Source organism: Monodelphis domestica, chromosome 2 (genome assembly GCF_027887165.1).
Source record: "Monodelphis domestica isolate mMonDom1 chromosome 2, mMonDom1.pri, whole genome shotgun sequence".
Classification (NCBI taxonomy): Eukaryota; Metazoa; Chordata; class Mammalia; order Didelphimorphia; family Didelphidae; genus Monodelphis; species Monodelphis domestica.
Genome location: NC_077228.1, coordinates 260043064 through 260065020, shown reverse-complemented (window position 1 = coordinate 260065020; position 21957 = coordinate 260043064). Strand labels below are relative to the sequence as shown.

General features: G+C 44.9%; 1 protein-coding gene across 28 annotated transcripts; it reads left to right on the top strand.

The window, feature by feature from the left end:
- Nucleotides 1–2254: 2254 nt before the first annotated feature.
- Nucleotides 2255–21802, top strand: CAMTA2 (calmodulin binding transcription activator 2). 28 transcript variants are annotated; one of them, XM_056817697.1, is made up of 23 exons: nt 2255–2336; nt 3809–3906; nt 3995–4098; nt 6402–6469; nt 6559–6694; nt 7237–7308; nt 7605–7758; nt 8120–8254; nt 8770–9662; nt 10043–10169; nt 11586–11720; nt 12934–13049; nt 13700–13884; nt 14304–14382; nt 14614–14836; nt 15168–15484; nt 17999–18195; nt 18512–18695; nt 19625–19696; nt 19791–19811; nt 20347–20543; nt 20791–20865; nt 20996–21802. In XM_056817697.1, the coding sequence occupies exons 2-23, from the start codon at nt 3876–3878 to the stop codon at nt 21057–21059; spliced, it is 3585 nt and encodes a 1194-aa protein (XP_056673675.1). In that variant the 5' UTR covers nt 2255–2336; nt 3809–3875; the 3' UTR covers nt 21060–21802. The 28 variants fall into 28 exon arrangements, with proteins under 28 accessions (XP_056673675.1, XP_007483319.1, XP_056673679.1 ...); XM_007483257.2 differs by having other exon boundaries at nt 18509–18695; XM_056817692.1 differs by having other exon boundaries at nt 2258–2336; nt 8599–9662.
- Nucleotides 21803–21957: the final 155 nt, after the last annotated feature.

The following is a 21957-nucleotide window of genomic DNA, read 5'->3' as shown; positions in this document are numbered from 1 at the left end:
TCTGACATTTTAGGATTTAGATTTTTTCCATCCCTCTCTTCTCTCTAGGTGGTAAATAATCTGATAGGTTATATCAGTACTTTCATGTGATTGCTCATGTAGTGATAGAAGACATATATCACACATACAATAAAAATCTCATGAAGGAAATCAACTTGAAAATGGCATGCTTTGATCTGCCTTGGATTCTAAAAGTTCCTTCTTTGCCTGTGGATATAATTTTCAATTTGAGTTGTGTTTATTTTGGAAACTTGCTTTGCTGATGATGACTTAGTTCTTCACAGTTGATCATGATTCTGCTTACTTCACTTTGCATTAGTTCATATAAGTCTTTCCAGGTTTTGCTGAACTCATCCTGTTAGTTGTTTCGTATGGAACAAAAATATAACATTACAACCATATACCACAGCTTGTTCATCTATTCTCCAAGTGACAGACAACCACTTAAGTGTGATCTTTTAAAGTGTTTTACAAATTTTAAAAGTAAAATTTCAGTTATCTTAAGACTTTTTTTCTATTTCTATTGCTATAATTGTGTTTTCTGTTATTGGTATATTATCTTACTTGTTTCTCTAATGTAGAACTATTCTTGCATTTCAGGTTTAAAGTATTAATGATGAATAATTTTTTTGATATATTGCTCCAATATCTTTGTCAGTATTTATTTTTCACCCATGTTCATTAATAATATTAACTCCCTCTCTGCTTTATCCTTTCCTGCCTTGGAAATAATAATCATGTTTGTCTTATGGAATTTGAATATAAAGTTTATGAAGAATTTCTTCTTTTTTGAAAAGTTTATGTAATACAGGTATTTTTCTTAACTCATTGTTCTTGATTAATTGTTTTAATAGGGAGGCAGAGTTCAGTTTTGGGCATTTAAATTTTTGTGATGTAATAAGTCATCAATTGTATATATAAAATGCAACTAAATCTGCCTGAATCTAGAGTTTTATTTCTTTTCAAATTTCTTTTATAGCTTACTCAATTTGAGATTGAGTTATTTGTGTGAGTTATTTCCTGTTTGGTTAGCTTTAGTATCTTATTATTTTTAGATTTAAAAATGGAAAAATTAACTGTTGAAAAGGATATGGGAAACTAGAAATACAGCTGATGGAGCTATAAATTGATCTAACCATTAGAAAATTGGAATTATGCAAGAAAAACTACCCATTTATCTGCACTTATTCATATCCATTCATGCCCAGCAATCGGACTCTTTGGTTTATACCTGCTTCCCCTGGCTGTTACTAACATGAAAAAACTCAACTGTATAAAATGTCATAGCAACACTATTCATAATAGCAAAAAATAAAATGTTAACTGCCCAACATTTGTGATGGCTGAATAAATTGTATATGAATGTAATGGAACATGAGTATGTTGAAAAGAATGATGAGTATGAAGAATAGAAAGGGGAAGATTCCTATGAAATGATGCAGAGTAAACAAAGGAAAGCCAAAAGAATTATAAGTCTGTAAAATAAATGTAAATGTAAATGAAAACAACAAAACTGATGTGAAAGACCACTGAACAATGTTGGTACTAACTTAATAGTGCACACATCCTTCTAGAAAACAGAAAACAATATTTTTCAGGATAAGTTTATATGTGCTCTCAATCGGCAAGCAGCTAAGTGGCTACAAGTGTCAAGAGTTGTGGAAACAAAAATACAAGCTTCAAGATCTAACTGGAGGGTGGGGATGAGGGGCAATATACACATATTCTGGGCCTTCCAAAAGTTGTTGCAGTTGTACCAAGATTTTTGGGACATCTTGTATAGAAAGCACATCAATAAACTGGTAAGGTGGAGTGGGGGCAAAAGACCAGGAAAAGTCTCAAACATAAGGTGATATTAGCTTTCAGATTGGACATTTTGGGGAAATCAAATAGGTGTACAGTGGAAGTTTGTATATATGTCTTCATTTTTAAAAAATAGTTAAGTCAAGTAGAATTGGATCTCGGTTTTTCATTTGTTTGAGGGTGAGCAGGAAACAGGAGTCTGACAGGGGAATTCCTTTCTTAAGGCTGGAGAAGAACTTTCTTCTCTAGCCTCATCCTTATCCTTTTCAGGGACTTAAGGATTCAGTCCCCCTGAACTGGCTGAGCTTTCCCCATTCCCTTCCCCCTAGTCTCCTCAACCCTAACCCCATTCAAGAAGAAACACGTGCAGCAAAACCCTACAGCGAAAGATCTAGGAAAGGGCGCCCGCCCTTAAATGGAGTTCCTCCGCCCCGTGCGTGGTGACGTCAGACGCAGCTGTCACGACCGGCGCTGGGGGGGGGGGTTGGTGTTGGGGAGAATGGCCGCCGTCGCCGCCAGCGGGACCCCGGGAGGTAAGAGCCTCGGCCTCATGCCGGCCTCCCCACCCCGCGCCAGGGGGCGCAGGTTCGCCCGTGCCGGCCCCTGCGGCTGAGCCCCGCAGCGTCCCACCCCTAGTCCCCTACACTTCCTTCCTCCTCCTCTTCTTCCACCCCCTCCCCCGCAGCAGGGGGCGCAGCTTCTCAAGGCCCCAGCGGCTCCCTCTCCCCGCCTCTTGGCGCCTCTGCTGAGGGACCTGCGGCCCAAAATCTCCTTTCCCATGGCCGTTCCCCCCCCCCCCGCCCTACTGCTCCTGGGCTCCCTTAGAGGTGGCGCGAACCCCCGTGACCCCGAGCTTTGGCCCCATCCCTGCCGAAGATCTGCTCCAGCTCTCACCTGGCGGGCACCTTGCGTTTAAGTCCCTTGATAGCAACTCATGGCGCGCAAACACATACACACTCACTTTGCTATGCTATCCTCGGGGCTTGTCATCCCCCTCCAACCCTATCTGACTTGGAGACCTCTGCCCCCTCCCTCTTCACTCTGATACCCCAGCTCAGCTCCATGCTGAGGTACCACAGCTAGCCCCCTCCCATCTGTTTCCAGGAAAGTGGGGCTCCGGCCCTGGGGTTGAGAAAGTCTGGTGGGTGAGGGGGAAAAAGTGGTAATTTGCAAGGGGAGTGCCTTATGGGGTGGCACAAATTAGCCAGGGAGTATGATTATCACGGAGCTCTTGGGGTCTGGGTGTTGTGTGGGGAAGGTTGAATTAGTCCCAGCATCTGACCTGGGCCTCAGACACAGTTGAGAAAAAGGGGAGGAGGCAAAAATGAGCATCAGTGAGGTCCTTCACTAGGAATCTCAGAAGAGAGAAACAAGACTGATCAGGAAGAATCCCAGGGCCTGGACTTTGTGACAACTTCTATGGATCCAAGTGTTCTACCTTCCCTTTCCCCCAACTCTCCCCTCCCTGGTACCTGTTCTGCTAAAACCCCCAAATATCTAGTTCCCCAGCATGTTCTTTGGGGCATTTCCTGCCTCAGAGCCATATAGGCTCTTAGGCCTCTCTTGTGAAAGACTTAGTTCTGGCTTATTATTTCACCCTTCATTCTCAGCAATGGAAAGTGGGGTGGGTTTTCAGCCGACTCTGCCACTAATATGACAAGCCTCTCCAGGTATCAGTAAACATCTAGAAAATGAGGAGTTGGTCTAGATGTTTACTAAGGTCCTTTCCAGCTCTAAATTGTTTTTTTTTCCTCCTATTACTTTGTTTCCTTGCCCTTATCCTCCAGTTTTTTCCCTTTTCTAATACATTTTGGTTTTCTTTCCAAATCTTTCTGTTTTTCTAATCCCCTCTGTCTTCCTTCCCAGACATGATATTCTTCAGATCTCTTCACCCCAACCCTTTCCCCCTTAGGAATCACAACCTCTGGAGGGGCTATGTTCTCTTTCTAGATGGATGTGGGAGGGGGGAAGATGCTGAACATAAGTCTGCCTTATCTTCTTTCAGGACATATATCCCCTCCCCCCGGGCCATCAGGCAGAGGGTGACCTTGACAATTAGAGCTACCTTCACCATGAATAACAAGGACACCACTGAGGTTGCTGGTGAGTTCTGTGCATGGGCCATCTCCACCCCATTTCCCTCATTCTCTGGAAAGAGAACCTTGATTCCCTGATTCCCAATTTTTCTCAGAGAACAGCCATCACCTGAAGATCTTTCTCCCTAAGAAGTTACTGGAGTGTCTTCCCCGATGCCCACTGTTGCCTCCTGAACGCCTAAGATGGAACACAAATGAGGTTCTCTAGGGATGCTAAATGGAAAAGGGTGGGAGGAAAGGCTTTTGTTCTGATCTAGGAGGCCCTGATGAGCAGGAAAAGGGGAAGTACTTTGTTTTGTTTTTGGCAGATGTGGGAATCTCAATGTTCATATATCAATCAACATATAAGTGATTGAGTACTTACCACAAGTGAAGCACCACACCAAGTATAGTCTTAAAAGTTTCTTCAAGAATCTTATAGTTAGTTAGGGAAACAAGATGCCTTTATATAACTAGATTTTAAACTTGTTAAGGGCAGGAATCCTGAACTCTAGTATAACACTTTGTAGGAAGACAAACTTAATGACTCTTTGTTGGTTTGATGGGCTGATTTGGTAATAAAATATAATGTAGCTAGACAAATCCACAGATGATTAGTGCCAAATAAAAATAATACAGATAGTAGGTGATATAATAGGACAGAAAGATGGTTGTGATCTGGGCTGGTAAGAGAGAGGCAGGCAACATGGTATAAAAGAACATTGTTTTTATGTATTTTTTTAAAACCCTTACCTTCAGTCTTAGAATCAATACTGTGTAATGGTTCCAAAGCAGAAAAGTAGTAAGGACTAGGCAGTGGAGGGTTAAGTGACTTGCTTAGGGTCATTCAGCTAGGAAAGAAGTATCTGAGGTCATATTTGAACCCAGGACCTCCTCATTCTCAATCCACTGAGCCACTTACCCACCTCTAGAACATTGTATTTATAGACAGAAGCTCTGAGTTTATAAGCCTCAGTTTCTTTATCTGGAAAATTATATTGTTGTTATGAGTTATTATAATATCATTATTATGAACCTCTAAAGTCTCTTCTGGTATCCTCTAAGGCTTAACAGAATGTAAGCTTCTCAGGGCATGGACTGTTACATTTTTTTCCTTCATTGCCCATACATGAAATGGAGAAAATGTGAGCCTAAAGTTGGACCTTGAAGGATGTACAGAATTCATATAGGTTAGGGGTTGATTTGTTGTTGTTTTTTTCAGTGATAAGCTACATTATCAGAAAGCCATCTGTGTGATAACCACATTCTTTTTTTTTTAAACCATCATAGTTATGAATTGATTCAAGCTTAATATCATGATTCCTGGGAGTAATGAGTTACTTAGCTATAGTGGCAGGCAAGTGATTAAGCCCAAGTGGTTCAAGAGTCTGTGTGTCCTAGCTAATAGGATAAGACATTGGCTTGCTAATCTTAGGCTAGCTACATTTGGCTCAGAGACTTCATGTTGGATTTCCAGAAGATCCAAATGGGGGATCATCATGAATTGACTTGGAGTCTAGAACATTTTATGCTTGTTGGGAGATGGGGAGCAATGTGGCTAGGGTGAAGGATTGATCATGTAGAGAAACAAGGAGAGATCAGGTTGGAGAAAGAGGTTGAGGGAATATTGTACATGTGTTAGGGGGTGGGGCAGAAATTCTTGAATGCAAGGTTAAGGAGTTTGGACTTTACCCTACAGGTAGGGAAAATTTTTTAAATGAATTTGAACTAGGGGCAGCTGGGTGGCTCAGTGGATTGAGAGATAGGCCTAGAGATAGGAGGTTCAAATTTGGCCTCAGATACTTTCTAGCTGTGTGACCCTGGGCAAGTCACTTAACCTCCATTGTCTAGCTCTTATTGCTCTTCTGTCATAGAACCAATACACAGTAATGCTTCTAAGATGGAAGGTAAAGGTTTAAAAATAAATAAGTAAATGTATTTCAACAGATGGAATCACAGAGGTGTGACATGAGAGTGATATTTTAAATTATGATTATTAATCTGACAGAAAGAAAAGACTGTTGATGAAATGCCAGTGTAGGAATACAATAGTCTGAAATATGAAATATTAAAGGCCTGAGCTAAGGTGGAGGCAATGGGAGTGAAAAGAATCTAGTTGAATTGGTGGAAGAAAAAGATCAGAATTTGGGGGGGGGGTCCTACTTATGATTCAGGGAGAATACCAGCCTTTGGAAAACGTCACTTAGTCTTTAAGTGAAAGGCTCCTGGGGAAAGGGAGAGGGTCATAATTTCTTTGTGTCAAGTCAAAGAAAATAGAGCCTCCAGGCTTACTTATGGCAGTTGTAAGAAATTGTCAGGTTTTAATGGGGTCTGTTCCCAGGAACATTCCCTCCAGCATCCAGAACCTGGCAGTAAATAGGCCTTTTGAGTTTTGACATGCCAGATGGAAGAGTAATGGTGGGAGCTTAGAGAGAAAGGCTATTCAATAAGGGGATTGGGGGGTAGGAGGAGGAATTGGAGAGAATGAAGAGGAAAACAGAAAGAACATCCTTTCCCTCATAGGAGATTGCCTCATACTTGATCACCTTTGAGAAGCATGATGAATGGCTGTCCTGCTCCCCCAAGACCAGGTAAGGGGATTTGGAAGAGGGTGTTAAGGCTAAGTATACAGGACTCCAAAACCTGCTTTACCTGGTTACCTTTCTCTGTACTTTCCCAGGCCTCAGAATGGCTCTATTATCCTCTATAATCGCAAGAAGGTAAAGTACCGGAAGGATGGCTACTGCTGGAAGAAGCGGAAGGATGGAAAGACCACTCGAGAGGACCACATGAAACTGAAGGTGCAGGGCATGGAGGTAGGGGAAGGCTCCTAAAGTTTGGTGTCCAGTTCATCTGTCTCTAGTTTTTAATCATTCATGCTCTGACTCATTTTCTAGAATCCAAATGTTACTCTATTCACCTCTCCCAACTACAGTCTTAGGTCAACCAGGCCACCTCTTGGGCAGTAGACTGGTTCCCTATTTCCTTTAGTAACCCATTTATCTGACCCCTAACTTGGTTTCTCATGGGCACTCAACTGTCCAATCTCCTGGCTTCTCTGATGCTTGCCTTAGAAATCCTTGTATATGGCCTGAGTCCCAACTCTAGCTTTTTATCACCCCTCCTATTCTGTGTCCCAATATTTACCTCAAGGACATTCCTAGCAGGTTCCACTTTGAAGTTTTGAATACTTTACCACCTTAACTTTTTTTCCCATTCCCTTGACTGTGTTATTTATAATTAGGGGGCACCTAGTTACTGGGGTAGGGAGACTCATGGGCAAGATGATTCATTTAAAAGGGACTAAAGAGAAAAGGAACTGGACCACAGCCCTCGTTCTCCAACTATCTCTTGGCAGTGTCTCTATGGCTGCTATGTTCACTCCTCCATTGTTCCCACATTCCATCGTCGATGTTACTGGCTGCTACAGGTATTTAGGGGACTGGGAGCTAGATTCTTGGGGAGTTAGGAGTGAGTGAAGAGAAAAGACTGAACTCTGAGAGAGGAAAGTTGAGTTAGAGGAAAGAGGGTTATGGACTAAGAAGACCAAACTCTTGGTTATCTGGGAGGAATAGGAGTTTGTGAAGGAGGTGTAAGAAAGAGCTGGAGAGGCTGTTGGGTGGGTGGTGGAGAACAGAATTCTGGGAAGGGAACCAAGTACTATGGGGCGGAACATCTAGGTCCCAGGGTCCACTGGCACCCTGTGTCTACCATTGCTGCCCTCAGAACCCCGACATCGTCCTTGTACACTACCTGAACGTCCCTGCCCTGGAAGATTGTGGGAAGGGCTGTGGTCCCATCCTTTGTTCCATCAGCAGCGATCGAAGGGAATGGCTCAAGTGGTCCAGGGAGGAGCTGGTGGGGCAACTGAAGCCCATGTGTAAGAACCCTAGAGTAAAAGTGGGTCTAAGGGTGCCCTCACAGAAGTCTGGATGACCCTCAGGTGCTTCTGGGATGACCAGCTCTCCCTAACTAGGGAGGAGCTTTGATCCCAGGTGTTACAAGGGAGCTGAAGTGCTGGTGGAGTCTCAAGCCCTCGAAATGCAGAAATGGTGGGAATAAGGGAAAGATATGGACTACATATCCCAGGAATGCCCAGGGCAACTACCTTTTCCCAGGCTACTAGTCCCATGGCATCATGAGAGTTATGGTCCAGTGTGGGCAAGAGGGATAGCAAGGGGAGTTTAGGGGCTGGATTTTCTTAGGTTCACACAACAGGCCCTCCCTCCTCCCCTTTTCAGTTCATGGCATCAAGTGGAGCTGTGGGAATGGGGCAGGTGAGTTCTCAGTGGAACAGCTGGTGCAGCAGATTCTGGATACCCACCAGGCAAAGCCCCTGCCCCGTACCCATGCCTGCCTCTGCAGCGGAGGGCTCGGTTAGTGATGGGACCCAAGTGCTTCTTCTGACTCTTGAGTTCTATTCCCCATGAAGGACAGAAAAGCCCTTTATGTTTGTTTGCATGCTAATTTGCATATGTTTTGCACACTGTATCACAACAGTCCAGTGGGTCTGAGGACTTCCTTCTCTAGGCCCATTTCTTCTGTAAATGCCTTTCCCAGGCTTTGGCCCAATTTATCACTGTATGACATATCTTTGTGACTCCCAGTCTGTGCATTATTTATGCAGAGGCATCAGCTCGCTGCCTTTTTCTTTTTCTCAGCCAGCTTGTTTCTTTTCCCCTAGCAATCCTCCAATTCCCCTGTGCTCTTCTCCCTGCAGTGCCTGTCCAGCCAGACTTCGTGGCATCTCTGCTGCCCCCAATGGCTACAGTCATTATTATACATCTATCCATAATGAGGTGCCAATCAATAGAAAATCTCCACTGGAGAGAAATTGGAAAGTTTTCTTACTTCTCCTTTTCTTTCTTCCCTACCTCATTCTTCACCACAGGTTCCACAGGGAGCCTGCCCCACAAATGCAGCAATACCAAGCACCGAATCATCTCCCCCAAAATTGAGCCTCGGACCTTGGCTATACCCCCAGCCCCACCTCCAAGACCCCCTGAACCCCTTCCACGGGTTGCCCCACTCCGTACTGAACCCCCTGAGCCTCCCAAGGTGGATACCTCACCCTCTTCCTCTTCCTCCTCCTCTTCTGGCTTTGCTGAACCCCCTGAGATCAGCTCTAGACATCCAGTAGCTCCAGGAGGGCTGCCCCGGGCAGCTCCTGCTCTTCTCCTCCTGACAGGTTTGGAGCAGCTCACTGGAGGTTTAACCCCCAGTAGGCACTTGGCTCCTCAGCCTGAGTTTGGGCCTTCCCTGGGCCTGGCCCTGGTCCTAGGGCCTCAGCCTCCTGCCCCACCCTGTCCTCCTAGTCCTGCTTTTGATCCTGATCGATTTTTCAACAATCCCAGTCAAGGCCAGACTTATGGGGGTGGGCTCGGGGTAAGTCCCAATTTCCCTGAGGCAGAGGCAGCCAGAACACCTTGCCCAGCCCTGGAGCCTGCTGCTGCTTTGGAGCCTGTGGCATCAGATCAAGGGACTACTTCTAAGCCTGGAGAAAGAAGAGAAGGGAACCGTTTCTTTATCCAAGATGATGCCAGTGGAGAGGGAACAGGGCCTGCCACAGTCTCCTCGTCACCATCCATGGAGCCAGCAGCTCGGCCTGGACGAGGTGAAGGGCTATTTGGAGCACCAGGGGGGACCAGTGAACTAGAGACTTTCAGCTTGTCTTCCTTCCCAGACCTCATGGGAGACCTGATCAGTGAGGAGGCTCCAGGGGCTCCAGGCCCTCCAGCCCTTAGTGTCATCACTGACTTCTCTCCTGAGTGGTCTTATCCAGAGGTGAATATGATGTTCACTCATCATCCCTCCTCCTTACTCACATTATTATTCTCATCCTGAGCCTAGTCCCTGGGTCATCCAAACCTAAGTTTCTGCAGTAACCACTACCCTACTTCCCCTATGGTTTATGACATAGATGCTATAACTTCCCCCAAAGTTTTATGGCAGTGGTCTATTCTGTTTTCCATATTCTTTCTCCCCTAATTACCTTAATATATGCAGTGTACCAAAAGTCTTGGTGCAGTTTTGAATTTAAATAGACTAAAGCTGCACTAGGGCTTTGGGTCATCCTCTGTATTATCCAGAGGTATGATTCCCCCCCCCCCCCCCCCTTCTCTAGGTGATCTGGTGTTCAGATGGAAATATTTTCTTGTTCACAGGGTGGAGTCAAAGTGCTGATCACAGGTCCTTGGACAGAGGTCTCAGAGCGTTATTCCTGTGTCTTCGACCACATCCTTGTGCCAGCCTCACTTGTCCAGTCTGGTGTCCTTCGATGCTACTGTCCTGGTATGGAGAAGTGGGAAGCACTGATCAGACAGATTAGGGTGGAATAGAGTCTGTAAATGCCTTATCAGGAGCTTTACCATTAAATATCAGAGGCTGGAGACTTAATGACTTTGCCTGCAGTTATTGTCTGTCCTTTTCCCCAAAGTAGTCAGGACTGAGGCAGCATGGAACAATGGAAGGAACCCTGTACTTGGACTCAGAAGGCTTGGCTTCCTTTCTCAGTGCTTCTTATTCACTGTGTACCATGACCAGTCATTTAACTTATATGAGCTTCATTTTGGATTGCCTAGTCTCTAAGACTGTTTCTACCTTTGTAAATCTATAGAGCAAAGGGGACTAACAACTCAAATTCAAGGTAGAGAATGACAGAAAAGGTCTGTGGGGCTCTGAGAAGCAGCTGGGAGTAGTAGAAAAGACTCAAAAACCTGAATTCAAGAGACAAATAATTTCTTCTTACATAAAATGCGAATGATTTTTTAAAATAACTCTTACTTGCTATCTTAGTGTGTGTTGTAGGGCAGAAGAGTGGTAAGGGCTAGGCAATTGGAATTAAGTGACTTGCCTGGGGTCACACACCTAGGAAGTGTCTAAAGTGTCTGAAACCACATTTGGACCCAGGTCCTCCTCACTCTGGGCCTGGATCTCTAGCCACTGTGCTCTCTTGCTGTCCCTATAATACAAATTGATTTTGACCTCACATGATTGTTGTGTTTTGTAATCTATAAAGCACTATATAAATGTGAGCTACTATTGATAATTCCCAAGGTGCTAAAATGAACCCTATCTTCACAGCCTAGACCCTCTTTCCAAGAGATATCACTATTCTAGCCCAACTGGCCTATCAACCAGGATCAGAGAAAACCCTCAAAGATAGTCCCTATCATTTTTCCAGCAGAAAGATGAGGTCTATTAAACAATTGAGGAATCCTAGGAATGATCTTCCTCAATAGGCTTTGTTGTCTCTGGATGTTCTACACCTGCTAATACCACCATCTTGTGATCTTAGAAGCTCAAAGATGAAGAGAGCAGAGCCTGACTCTCTTAGCTTCCAGTCTAGATCAGGATCTTAAGTTTTACATTCAAAGGGCCAAGATGATGGCCAGGTGACAGGCCATATTAGACCCCATTTTTTTCCATTTTTACTTAATAGTGAAGTTGAATAAGAGTAGAAGGAGGGATCTACCAGTCAAGGTGTCTCAGAGAATTCATGCAATTATCTGGATGGCCATTGCCAAGACACACATTTCCTCTTTAACCTCCCCAGGTTTGCTGGGTCCTTTGTGAGATGCAAAGGAAAGAGAAGAGGATAGGTAGGATAAGGCCCCAAGACTTTGACCTAGGTCTCCTGGTTGCTGGCAGGAGTTATCTCAATAAGAGAAACTGATGTTCCCCTTCCTCCTGCTTTGTCTTCCCTAGCTCATGAGGCAGGATTGGTGTCTCTTCAGGTGGCAGGAGAAGAGGGCCCACTCTCTGCCTCTGTGCTCTTTGAGTACCGTGCCCGACGATTTCTAGCTCTTCCCAGCACCCAACTTGACTGGCTATCCTTAGATGGTGAGTACTTAATCCCCTGGGGATTCAGACATACTCTCCTGTAATCCCTCTACTTCACTTCTCTCCCCTTACCCTTTGTTCCCATTTCTTTCAGGGATTTGATGGGATATCTAGTCAGCCAGTCAGTAAGCACCTGCTATATACCAGGCACTGTGCTTAAGTAAGCACTGGGATGAGAAAGAAAGGCACTCAAGGAGCTTACAATCTAATGGGAGAGATAACATGTAAACAACTATAAACAAACAAGATATATACAGAAAAAATAGAAAATAATACAGCAGAGGGAAGACACTAGAATTAAGGTTTGGGAAAGGCTTCCTGTAGAAGGTGGAATTTTAGTTGGGATTTGAAAGAAGTCAGGAGGAAGAGATAAGGAGGAAGAGGACTCCAAGCATAAGAGATAGTCTGGGAAAGGGCTAAAAGACAGTGGTTTATTCCTGGAACAGGAAGGAGGGCCCATGTCACTGGATTGAAGAGTACATGGAGGGGTAAGATGTAAGAAGAGCAGGTTGGGCAGAGGGCTTGGTTATGAACAGCTTTGAATACCAATCCTGGAGGTGATAGGGAACTACTGGAATTAGCATGGTATGGCTTATCCATATTCAGCCTCCCTCCCCAGCCCAGCCCCACAGACAGAAGGGTATGGTAGTCTCAAATGACAGAAGCATAAAGAAGGCCAATCTGTTTTGAACAAAGTGGGAGAGATTTCTTTCTTTCTTTTTTTTTTTTAAAAGAGAAGAGGATAGGTAGGATAAGGCCTCAAGACTTTGACCTAGGTCTCCTGGTTGCTGGCAGGAGTTATCTCAATAAGAGAAACTGATGTTCCCCTTCCTCCTGCTTTGTCTTCCCTAGCTCATGAGGCAGGATTGGTGTCTCTTCAGGTGGCAGGAGAAGAGGGCCCACTCTCTGCCTCTGTGCATTACCTTCCATCTTGGAGTCAATACTGTGTATTTGAACCCAGGTTCTCTTGACTCCAGGCCTCAGGAGAGATTTCTTAAACCCATCCCCAGCTCTTTGCTACTCTCTCTTTATTATCATGTAAACCATCTGGGCTCCAGATATTTAAGCTGTATTCTGGCAGACATTCAGGGACCCTGGTTCAGATTTGAAGAAGAGATCAAGTATCTTTGTTCTCCCAGATCTTGGGATACCTCTTGTTCCTGGTATTCAGAAGGTTTCTTTTCCCAACTCTCCTGTCCTTTTCTCCCACAAGACAACCAGTTCCGAATGTCCATATTGGAACGACTAGAGCAGATGGAGAATCGGATGGCAGAAATTGCAGCAGCTGGACAGGTTCCTCCCCCAGGCTCTGACCAATCCCCAGTGCAGGTATTTGGAGAGTGGGAAGGTGGAATATTTGTTCCACCTTCCTAAGCAAACAGTTGTAGTGTTTGACCCATCTTACTCCCCCTACTCTGCTTTCTCTGATTTCTTTAGCCCCTTTCTTCCTGGTATACTACATCTCCTAACACTCCCCACCACTCTTTCAGGGCAAGTGTGGCTATTCTGGATGCCATCTTGGCATGTCTATTCCTCAAATTATTTCTGGTCTAGAAAGGAGGAGAAACTGGGAAAGGCAATGGGGGGATCTTCAATGATCTGGGAGTCCTGATTTATCCCCATGCACTGGCAGCTATGTGGCACTGTCTTGGGGACAAGGCCACCTAGATGCTTGATCAGAATGATCTGAAGAGAGCTAAGAGACATGAAGCCTGGCTACCAGAGAGAAGTGGAGATTGAGGATAGAATTAGAAAATGGAAATAGGGGAAGGATATCTGGGTCTCATTAAGTGACTGAGACTAACCGTTTAGATCAGAGCTGTTTGAAGATTATGGGAAAGGATGTTTGGGTATGAGGCTAGCAGAAGACAGGGTTTTCGAGCACTAAGATTGATAGTTGGTAGGTGGAAGATCAGACACCTTGGCAGAAGCCAAGAGACCAAAACCTAGGCCCTTGGATGAGGGTGTGTGTATTGCAGGGAGGTGTCCCAGGGCCTGGGTTTGAGGCCCGTGTGGTGGTCCTAGTAGAACGTATGATCCCTCGTTATGGCTGGCGGGGCCCTGATCACCTGGTTCACGGGGGACCCTTCCGGGGTATGAGTCTCCTTCACCTGGCAGCAGCCCAGGGCTATGCCCGTCTCATTGAGACCCTGAGCCAGTGGAGGTGAGTACAGGTTGGGAAGGGAATGGGTTGGGAATGGGTTGGAAGGTGGAGAGCCAGAGTAGTAGTCCTAGAGTCAGAGAGTCAACAAAGTGGTGGTGGTGGGGGGGGGGGGGGGGCGCAGGGTCACTATAGCTGAATACGATGGGATTGAGGAGAGATTAGAAATTGGGATCCAAGAGAATGTGGATGCCCTTAGCCCTAAATCTCCTAGACTTAGGTACTCCAAAACCTTTACTCTCTTAAAATTTCTTGACCCCACTCCTACCCCTTGCCCACTGACTTGCCCTTCTAAATGTCTTGAACTCTAGTCCCTCATCTCCTTGATGTCTGCCCCTTTTAGTCCAGCCTCAACCTTTGCCTACCCTCCTGTGACCTGATTGCCTTCCCTTATCTCCACCCTTCTCTTGCCACCTCTCCAGGACTATGGAGGCAGAAAGCCTGGACCTGGAGCAAGAGGTAGATCCACTCAATGTGGATCATTTCTCCTGTACTCCATTGGTAAGGAGGCCAGATCGTGATTACTCAGTGGCTATTGGAAATGGAGTAGGCAGCTGGGAAGAGGGGAAAGAGAAGGGCTCTGGGGTTCATAAGGCCCTATTTCTTTGAGGAGAATAGGGAGGGAGACATGTAGATGGATTGAATGGTTGAGTTCCTAGGGAGAGGATAAATAAATGTATTTGTGACTGTCCCTTACTGTCTATTCTTCCATCCCAATTCTCCCTTCCCCAGATGTGGGCCTGTGCTCTAGGACACTTAGAAGCTGCTGTACTCCTTTTTCGATGGAACCACCAGGCACTGCACATCCCTGATTCTCTTGGTCGACTACCCCTGACTGTGGCACATTCCAGGGGGCATGTGCAACTTGCCCGATGCCTAGAAGAGCTGCAGAGACAGGAGGCTTCAGTTAAGCCCTTGCCTACTCCTTCACCATCCTCCGCCAGCCCTGACACTGGTGAGGAGGTCTTGCCAGGGAACAGGAGAGAAAGAAGTAGTGGGAATCAAGGAATGGAAATGTGAGAGAGTAGGTAAGCATTGGGGCAAGGAACAGCTGAGAGTAAAAGAAAGAGGATGGATGGAAGAAATAAAGATGCAGTCAAAAGGCTAGAAAATGAAAGAAGGTAGGAGATAAGTGGTATCATAGAAACATGGAGGAGGAGGAGGAGGATGTGGCCCTGAGGAGATAAAGGGGTAAAAAGATGGAAGAGGGAACCTTGGACAGCATCTACCTTTATCATAAATACTTTTTGAATTGCTGAATCCTTTCTGTCTTCCCACCCTTCTAGGTCTGAGCAGTGTCTCCTCACCTTCAGAGCTGTCAGATGGCACGTTTTCTGTCACTTCGGCCTACTCTAATGCCCCAGACAGTAGTCCCCCCTCTGCTCCTCTGCCTATTTCTGAGGGAGCTGTTGAAGTGACCCAGTCTAGCCAATCTTCTCACGGTCTCCCTGAGCTTCCCAGTGTATTCATGGACTATAAGGACAGTAGCCCCAAGGGGCTTCCCTTACCCCCTTCTCCTCACTCCACAGTAGAGACTCCAATCCAAGGTTATGGGGCCAGTTCAAAGGGAATCGATTGCCATCAAGCTGTGGATGTATTACAGGTATCAAAATGCATCTGGGGAGTAGGGATTTAGGGGTATGCATGAATGAAGGTTGTAAAGATTAAAATTTAGGGGAGAGGGGGAGACTGAGGCAGGTAGAAATTAGTTTCTCTCTGCAAGGAATATATATTTTTTAGAGGTTTATTAAAGTTAAAGATTAAGAATATACAAGTAAGAAACATGTGCCTAGGCCAGAGGCCTAGACAAAATAACCTCACATCATGGAAGAGACACCTCTGCTCCAAAAACGGAAGTCCAAAAAAAGGGCCGAGCCCTTCAAAAGCCTTTGCTTAAATATCTTCTCGATCTCGGCCCAGGTGAGATTACAAGGCATTCTGGGGAAGTGGAGCAAAGGCTCATGGGGATTGTAGTCCTGTATTCGAGTCTATTTTTTACATCGTAGAGGAGAGGAGGTTAGACAAAGCAGGGACAAGGGAGAGGATCTATGTAAACAAACCAGTAGCTTCTTTTCTGGAGCTGTTTGAACTTGAACAAAATTGACCCATGACTTTTTCAATCTCTTGAGCTTTGCCTAGCAGCAAGTAACAGTGGTAGGCACAGTGAAAGCTTATAAGCTCTTGATAATGAAAGAATTAATTTTTCATTTGTCACCCTCATCATTGTTGACAGACATTTATTTAGCATCATAGATAATATGCTATGTTCTGATATAAGATACAGTTTTTTCCTTGAGGTGCTTACAGTCTGATTGAGGAGGACATGGACATAAAAAGTTAAATAAAAAGAAGTTAATATATGCTTAGTGTTCAATGTCATAAATTGATAGTGAATTCACAGGACAGTGCAGTCATGACAGAAGGCTAGGAAGAAAAACTTGTGTCTACTTCAAGAACTGATAAATAGAAACACAAAAAAACAGTTTATATATACATTTATTTTTGTCAGCTGATGCCTTCTTTGGTTCAGAGAAGGGAGGGAAAGATACCTAGGAATTTTGATGTAGCCAACAAATAAAAATACCTTAAATTCAACACAATTTTTAAAAAAAAGATTTCCTAGAGGACATGGTAGAACCAGAGCTGAATCTTTAAAGGATTAGCCTTAAAGGGATGAGGAGGAGAAAAAAGATCTAAGAAAGGAAAAATAGTATTAGCAAAGGCATCAACAAACATGGAATAGTGAATAGATTAATTTGGCTGGAGTAGAGGGTCTTTGTAGGGAAATGGGGCGTGGGGAGACAGTTTATAGAGAGTATTACTAAGCTAAGGAATTTAGATTTCATTTTTAGAATGTATTTTTAGGAAGATTATAAATCCCTCAGGGACAGGAAACTTTCTCTTTTTGTCTTCCATATTGTGCCTGTTTTTGTTGTCATGTTCAACTCTTTATGACCCCATAGACTATAGCACACCAAAACTGTCCATGGAGTTTTATTGGCAAAAGATTCTACTTCATTCTACAGTAGATTAAGGCAAACGGAGATGAAGTGACTTGCCCAGGGTCACATAGCTAGTAAAAATCTGAGGCTGGATTTGAACACAGGCCTTCCTGACTCTATGCCAGTGCTCTATCCACTGAGCTACCTAGCATTATGCTATGTAAGAGGGAAAAGGGGTTAATTTTTAAAGGGTTGGACTTGATTATTTAAGCATGTGGTCACCAGGAATTTAATTAATTCCAAAGAGATTGTATTTACAATTTATTTACAAAATGTAGAGTGAAGCAAGCAACCAGAGAGAGGATAAGGTAAGATATCTAGCCTGAGCACTAAGTAAGCCTGAGCACTCCCGGCCCTCTTGGCAGGGAGAATTAATTTCAGCCAGCCTTGGAACCCAAGGACCTGGGAAGTGTCTCTCCAGAGGATAGTTGTTTTTTTTTTCCCCAGAAAAAATCTAGCAATTAAGAGTCAGCCTTTCACTCACCTTGTGCCAGTCCAGTCAGCCGATTCTTCTGCCCCTCTTCATCAGCCTCAACTCAAAAGCATGAAGACTTGAATTCTCACAGGAAGTAACAGCTCCTTTTAAAGACATTTTCTCTTATGTCACTTCCTGTGTCTTCCCCTAAGTTTACATCTACCAATCACAATTGAAGTCCTGTTCTAGGACTGCCCAGAAGGCATTCATTACCCATTGTCACACACATGGGTCATAGACCTCCCACTTCATAATTAAGTGGAATATTTGCACTTTTGATGATTAGATCTAAATGGGCAGACCTTCATACCTAACTTTTAAGTACTATGTTTACACTTACAGGGATTAAATCTAAAAGTAGACAAGAGTTACAATTTAATCTTCACAATCAGGGAGAGTTACATATTTTCACTGTTATAATCAGGGGAGTGTTAAATTTAATCTTCACAGCTATAATGGTAACTCAGTAAATATTTTAGCACAATTAGAGAAATAAGAGAATTATTAGAAGGAAAGGCCTAATAGGGCCTCAGCCAATGGGAGTAAAAGAGGAAAGTTTTGGAAATAGGATCAGGGCTCAGTCATTTATAAGGCAGAGTATGGAACTGATGGGTAGAACCTTTCATATATTTTCTCCTAGGTGGACATGATCTCTCTGGCCAAACAGATTGTTGAAGCAACACCAGAACGGATTAAACAGGAAGACTTTGGAAGTGTTCCTATGGCTGGAGGATCTCTTCAAGAGCAAGTTGGAGCCATGGGGCTCAATGAGACTATGTCCTGGCTGGCTAGTTACCTGGAGAATGTGGATCACCTCCCTAACCTCCCTCAGCACAGGTGACCACACTCAAGGTGGACTCCTGATACTTTTCCCTAAAACTGGACAAGGAGAAAGCAGGGCCCCACCTAGGCTGTGTCTTGTGGGTTTGGGGGTAGACCCAATTTACTTAATCTTTGATGTCCAGTTGAGAAAAGGATCTAAGTAAAACCCGGCCTTCACAATTCTGGACTCCTAAAAAAGGAATAATACCCTTTGAGTGTTCAGGCAGCATTTCTCTGTAGAAACCCCCTGAGATGGGAAGGAAAAAGAGATGAGCTTGAGAGTCTCAGTCTGATACTCTTCTTCCCACCCTGCCCCCCCTTCCTGAAGCAGAAAGCTGCCCCTTGAGCAGGGTCACCTGGCTGTTCCCCCTGCCCCATCTTGGGCAGAGTTTCTTGGAGCCTCAGCCAATGGGAAGATGGAAAGTGACTTTGCACTACTGACACTATCTGATCATGAGCAACGGGAGCTATATGAAGCAGGCCGTGTCATCCAGACTCCCTTCCGCAAGTACAAGGTGGGGGGGATGGGGGCAGTGGGGCCAGAAAGGGTATACAGGTTACAGTGTTAAGAGTTGGAAGACAGGGGAAAGGCAGCACTTCATCATTAATTTTCCCTTGGGCTGTAAAGAGTGCTGGGTAATGTTTGACGTGGTGAGGTGGGGTGGGGTGGGGTTCGGTAAGATATGACTTCTGGGAGTGTGTGACTAAGGTAGTTGAACGAGGAAAGGGGAAAAATAGGTGCCCAAGAGAGAGCTGAGTGTGGATCAGTTACTGAGTATATGGAGCAGGAGGAAGTATAAGAGAGGAATAGTATTTCAAGTATGACTCCTGAGAGTCTGTTCCAGATGCAGATCTGGCCTTAGGACTGACACTTATAGGGAGATTTCATTATTCTGAAAGGTTGGATGACAATGCCTGAGATTTGTGAATAGCACAGTTCTTTCACAGGAAAAATATAGTACTCAAGAAAAAGCTAATGAATTAGAGGTAGCACAGAGAGCCAGGTCTGCAAGTGGACCTAGGTTCAAATCTGGCTATAGCCCTCCTAGTTGTGTGACTAGCCCTTCTGCTTATCTGTCTTAGAATTGAGACTGACAGAATTTAAGGGTTTAAAAGAACCAAAAAGTAGCAAATGAAAGTTCATAGTGATCATAATTATTGGCAGGTGGTAAGAGTGCATATTTGGGAGTCTGTGTCAAGTCTGTAGGCCATGAAAGTGGTCTCAGATGGAGTCTAGAGTCAGAATTTGAGACAGTCACATTGGAACCCCGTTATGGTAGAATAATTAAGTTCCAGGCACAGGTCCTGCTAAGGAGCTGTCACTGAGGAGCACAGGACAGATCAGTGAGGGTCAAGTGATCTCAGGAATACCATAACCCTGTCCCAGTGGGGAAATGTTAGGGATAGAGGGTGTTCAAGTTTCCCCTGCTCCCCCACCCCAAAGGGTCGCCGACTGAAGGAGCAGCAGGAGATGGCAGCAGCTGTGATCCAGCGCTGTTACCGAAAGTACAAGCAGGTAGGATACACTTTCCCTGCCCAGAAACACCTTCCCCCATCTCGAATCCCTCTCTGACCTAATTTGGTTTTGACCCCACTTCTCTTCCCACAAGCTAACATGGATTGCACTTAAGGTAACTAAGGGAATATTTGGGAGTAAAAGGCATATGTGTTAATGGAAGAATGGGCTTTTCTCATGGAGAGGCCTGCATCCATCCTGATTTGAGAACAGGTCTCTAGATTCTCTGCCTTTCTGGATAGCACTCACTTAGAGCAGAAGGAATAGCTATGGAGGAAAATGTATTTGAATACTACCTCAAATACTTAGTAGTTGTATATTTACAACTTTGGGACCTCAGTTTCCTCTTGCTATGAAATGGGGTACTAGCTATACTAAACACTAAAAGGTGGGAAGAAAGGGGTTCAATTCTGGCCTTAGATACTTCCTATCTGTCACTTAATTCCTATTCTAGCTCTTACCACTCTTCTGCCTTGGAACCAGTCTGCAGTATTGATTCCAAGATGGAAGGTTAAGGTTTAAAAAAAATACCTCAGGAAAGTTTTAAGGAAAGTGCTTTTCAAACTTTTATAACATTTAAATGTTAAATGTTTTCCTCCATGTCTCTTTTGGTCATGTTTGGTCTCCACCTACTGAATTCTGTCCTCCAGTTTGCACTCTATAAGAAGATGACCCAAGCAGCCATCCTGATCCAGAGCAAGTTCCGAAGCTATTATGAACAGAAGCGATTTCAGCAGAGTCGCCGGGCAGCTGTATTGATCCAACAGCACTACCGTTCTTACAGATGCCGGCCTGGGCCCTGCCACCGGCCTTCTGGGCCTTCAGGACCTCTGCCTCCCCGAAGCAAGTAGGTTCCTTACTCCTTCAGTCATGACTCCCTAGATAAATGCTGCCAACTTTCCTTTTTCCCCCAATGTAGTTTTCAGAAACCTTAGCTTTCTTATACCTGAAATTACCCTTTTCCTGGGCTGCCTATAGTTTCAATGTCTTGACCTCCCCCCCTTTCTTATCCACTATTCTCTGGGAGGTGGGATTGAAGAGGAACCTGTAAATTGTCCTTTATCCTGTTAACTTTTCCTCCTCTCTCCTTCCAGAGGCTCCTTCCTAACCAAGAAGCAGGACCAGGCAGCTCGGAAAATCATGCGTTTCCTGAGGCGTTGTCAGCACAGGTATCTGACTCCTCCTCAACTACCTTATTTTTCACATTGTTTCCTTTCTCTTTCCATTGATCACCCCCCAAATATTTCCTTCTAAGACCTTCATTTTACTACTTAGTTTCTTTTTATCTTTCCCCCTTAGGATGAAGGAACTGAAGCAGAACCAGGAGCTAGAGAGCCTTCCCCAACCTGAATTGGCTACTTGACTCCTCTCCCCAACACCACCTAGTGGAGAGGGGGTGGTCATGACAGAGATAGGATCCCTAGTTGGAACTGGAGATAGCTGCCCTCCAAGACTCCCTGGAGCCTCTTCTCTCTCTGTAGGACCCTCCTCCTACCCAACTCCTCCTTCAAAGATTTCTGGCTCTCTTGCCTTCTCTTTCCCCTATTTTTACTGGCTTTGGCCTCTCTAGTCTGACCTACAGCTTTATCTTCAGCTGTGATCTGTCCAGCCCCCCCCCCCCAAGGGTTCCCTTCTTCCTTTGCCTGCCTGCCTTACATGTTTCTTTGAACAGTTAGCTTCTGAAAGTCTCTTCCACTTTACCTTTTCCATATCGGCTTCTTCCTCTATCTGTCTGTGTCCCGAATCTCAGCCCAGCCACCCACATCCCTGATCCCTGGAGATGTCTTGGCATGACTGTCTCGGCGCCTGCCCTGTCATTTCTATAGCCTGACTCGTCCTCTTTCCCCCTCCCCTACTAGAGGGGTAGAAAGGGAGAATGGGTGGAGTGGGGTATAAAAAACAACCGTGTCCCTGGGGGATGGCGTGCTATTGTATGGAACTGTGAGGGATATCGGAGTGCGTGGGCCAATTGTTCCCCCACCTCAGAGTCAAAATGGGTGAGGGGGATGTCTCCTTACCTTCACCCCATTGCCCAGATGGTCACTGTTTCTAAGTGTGCATGGGCTTGGTTTGTACAAGTTGCCATTAAAACATCGCTGCAATCGTCCCGAGTCCTGTTTTGTCTGGGGGGGATGAAGGGGATGCAAATCTGTGTAACTTGGAAAAGAGGGGTGTGATTGCTGTCCCCCGGGAGAAGTCAGCTTCAGAAACCAGGAGAAGGGGGAAGGAGTGCCGACCAAGAAGGCAGAAGGAAGGATGCC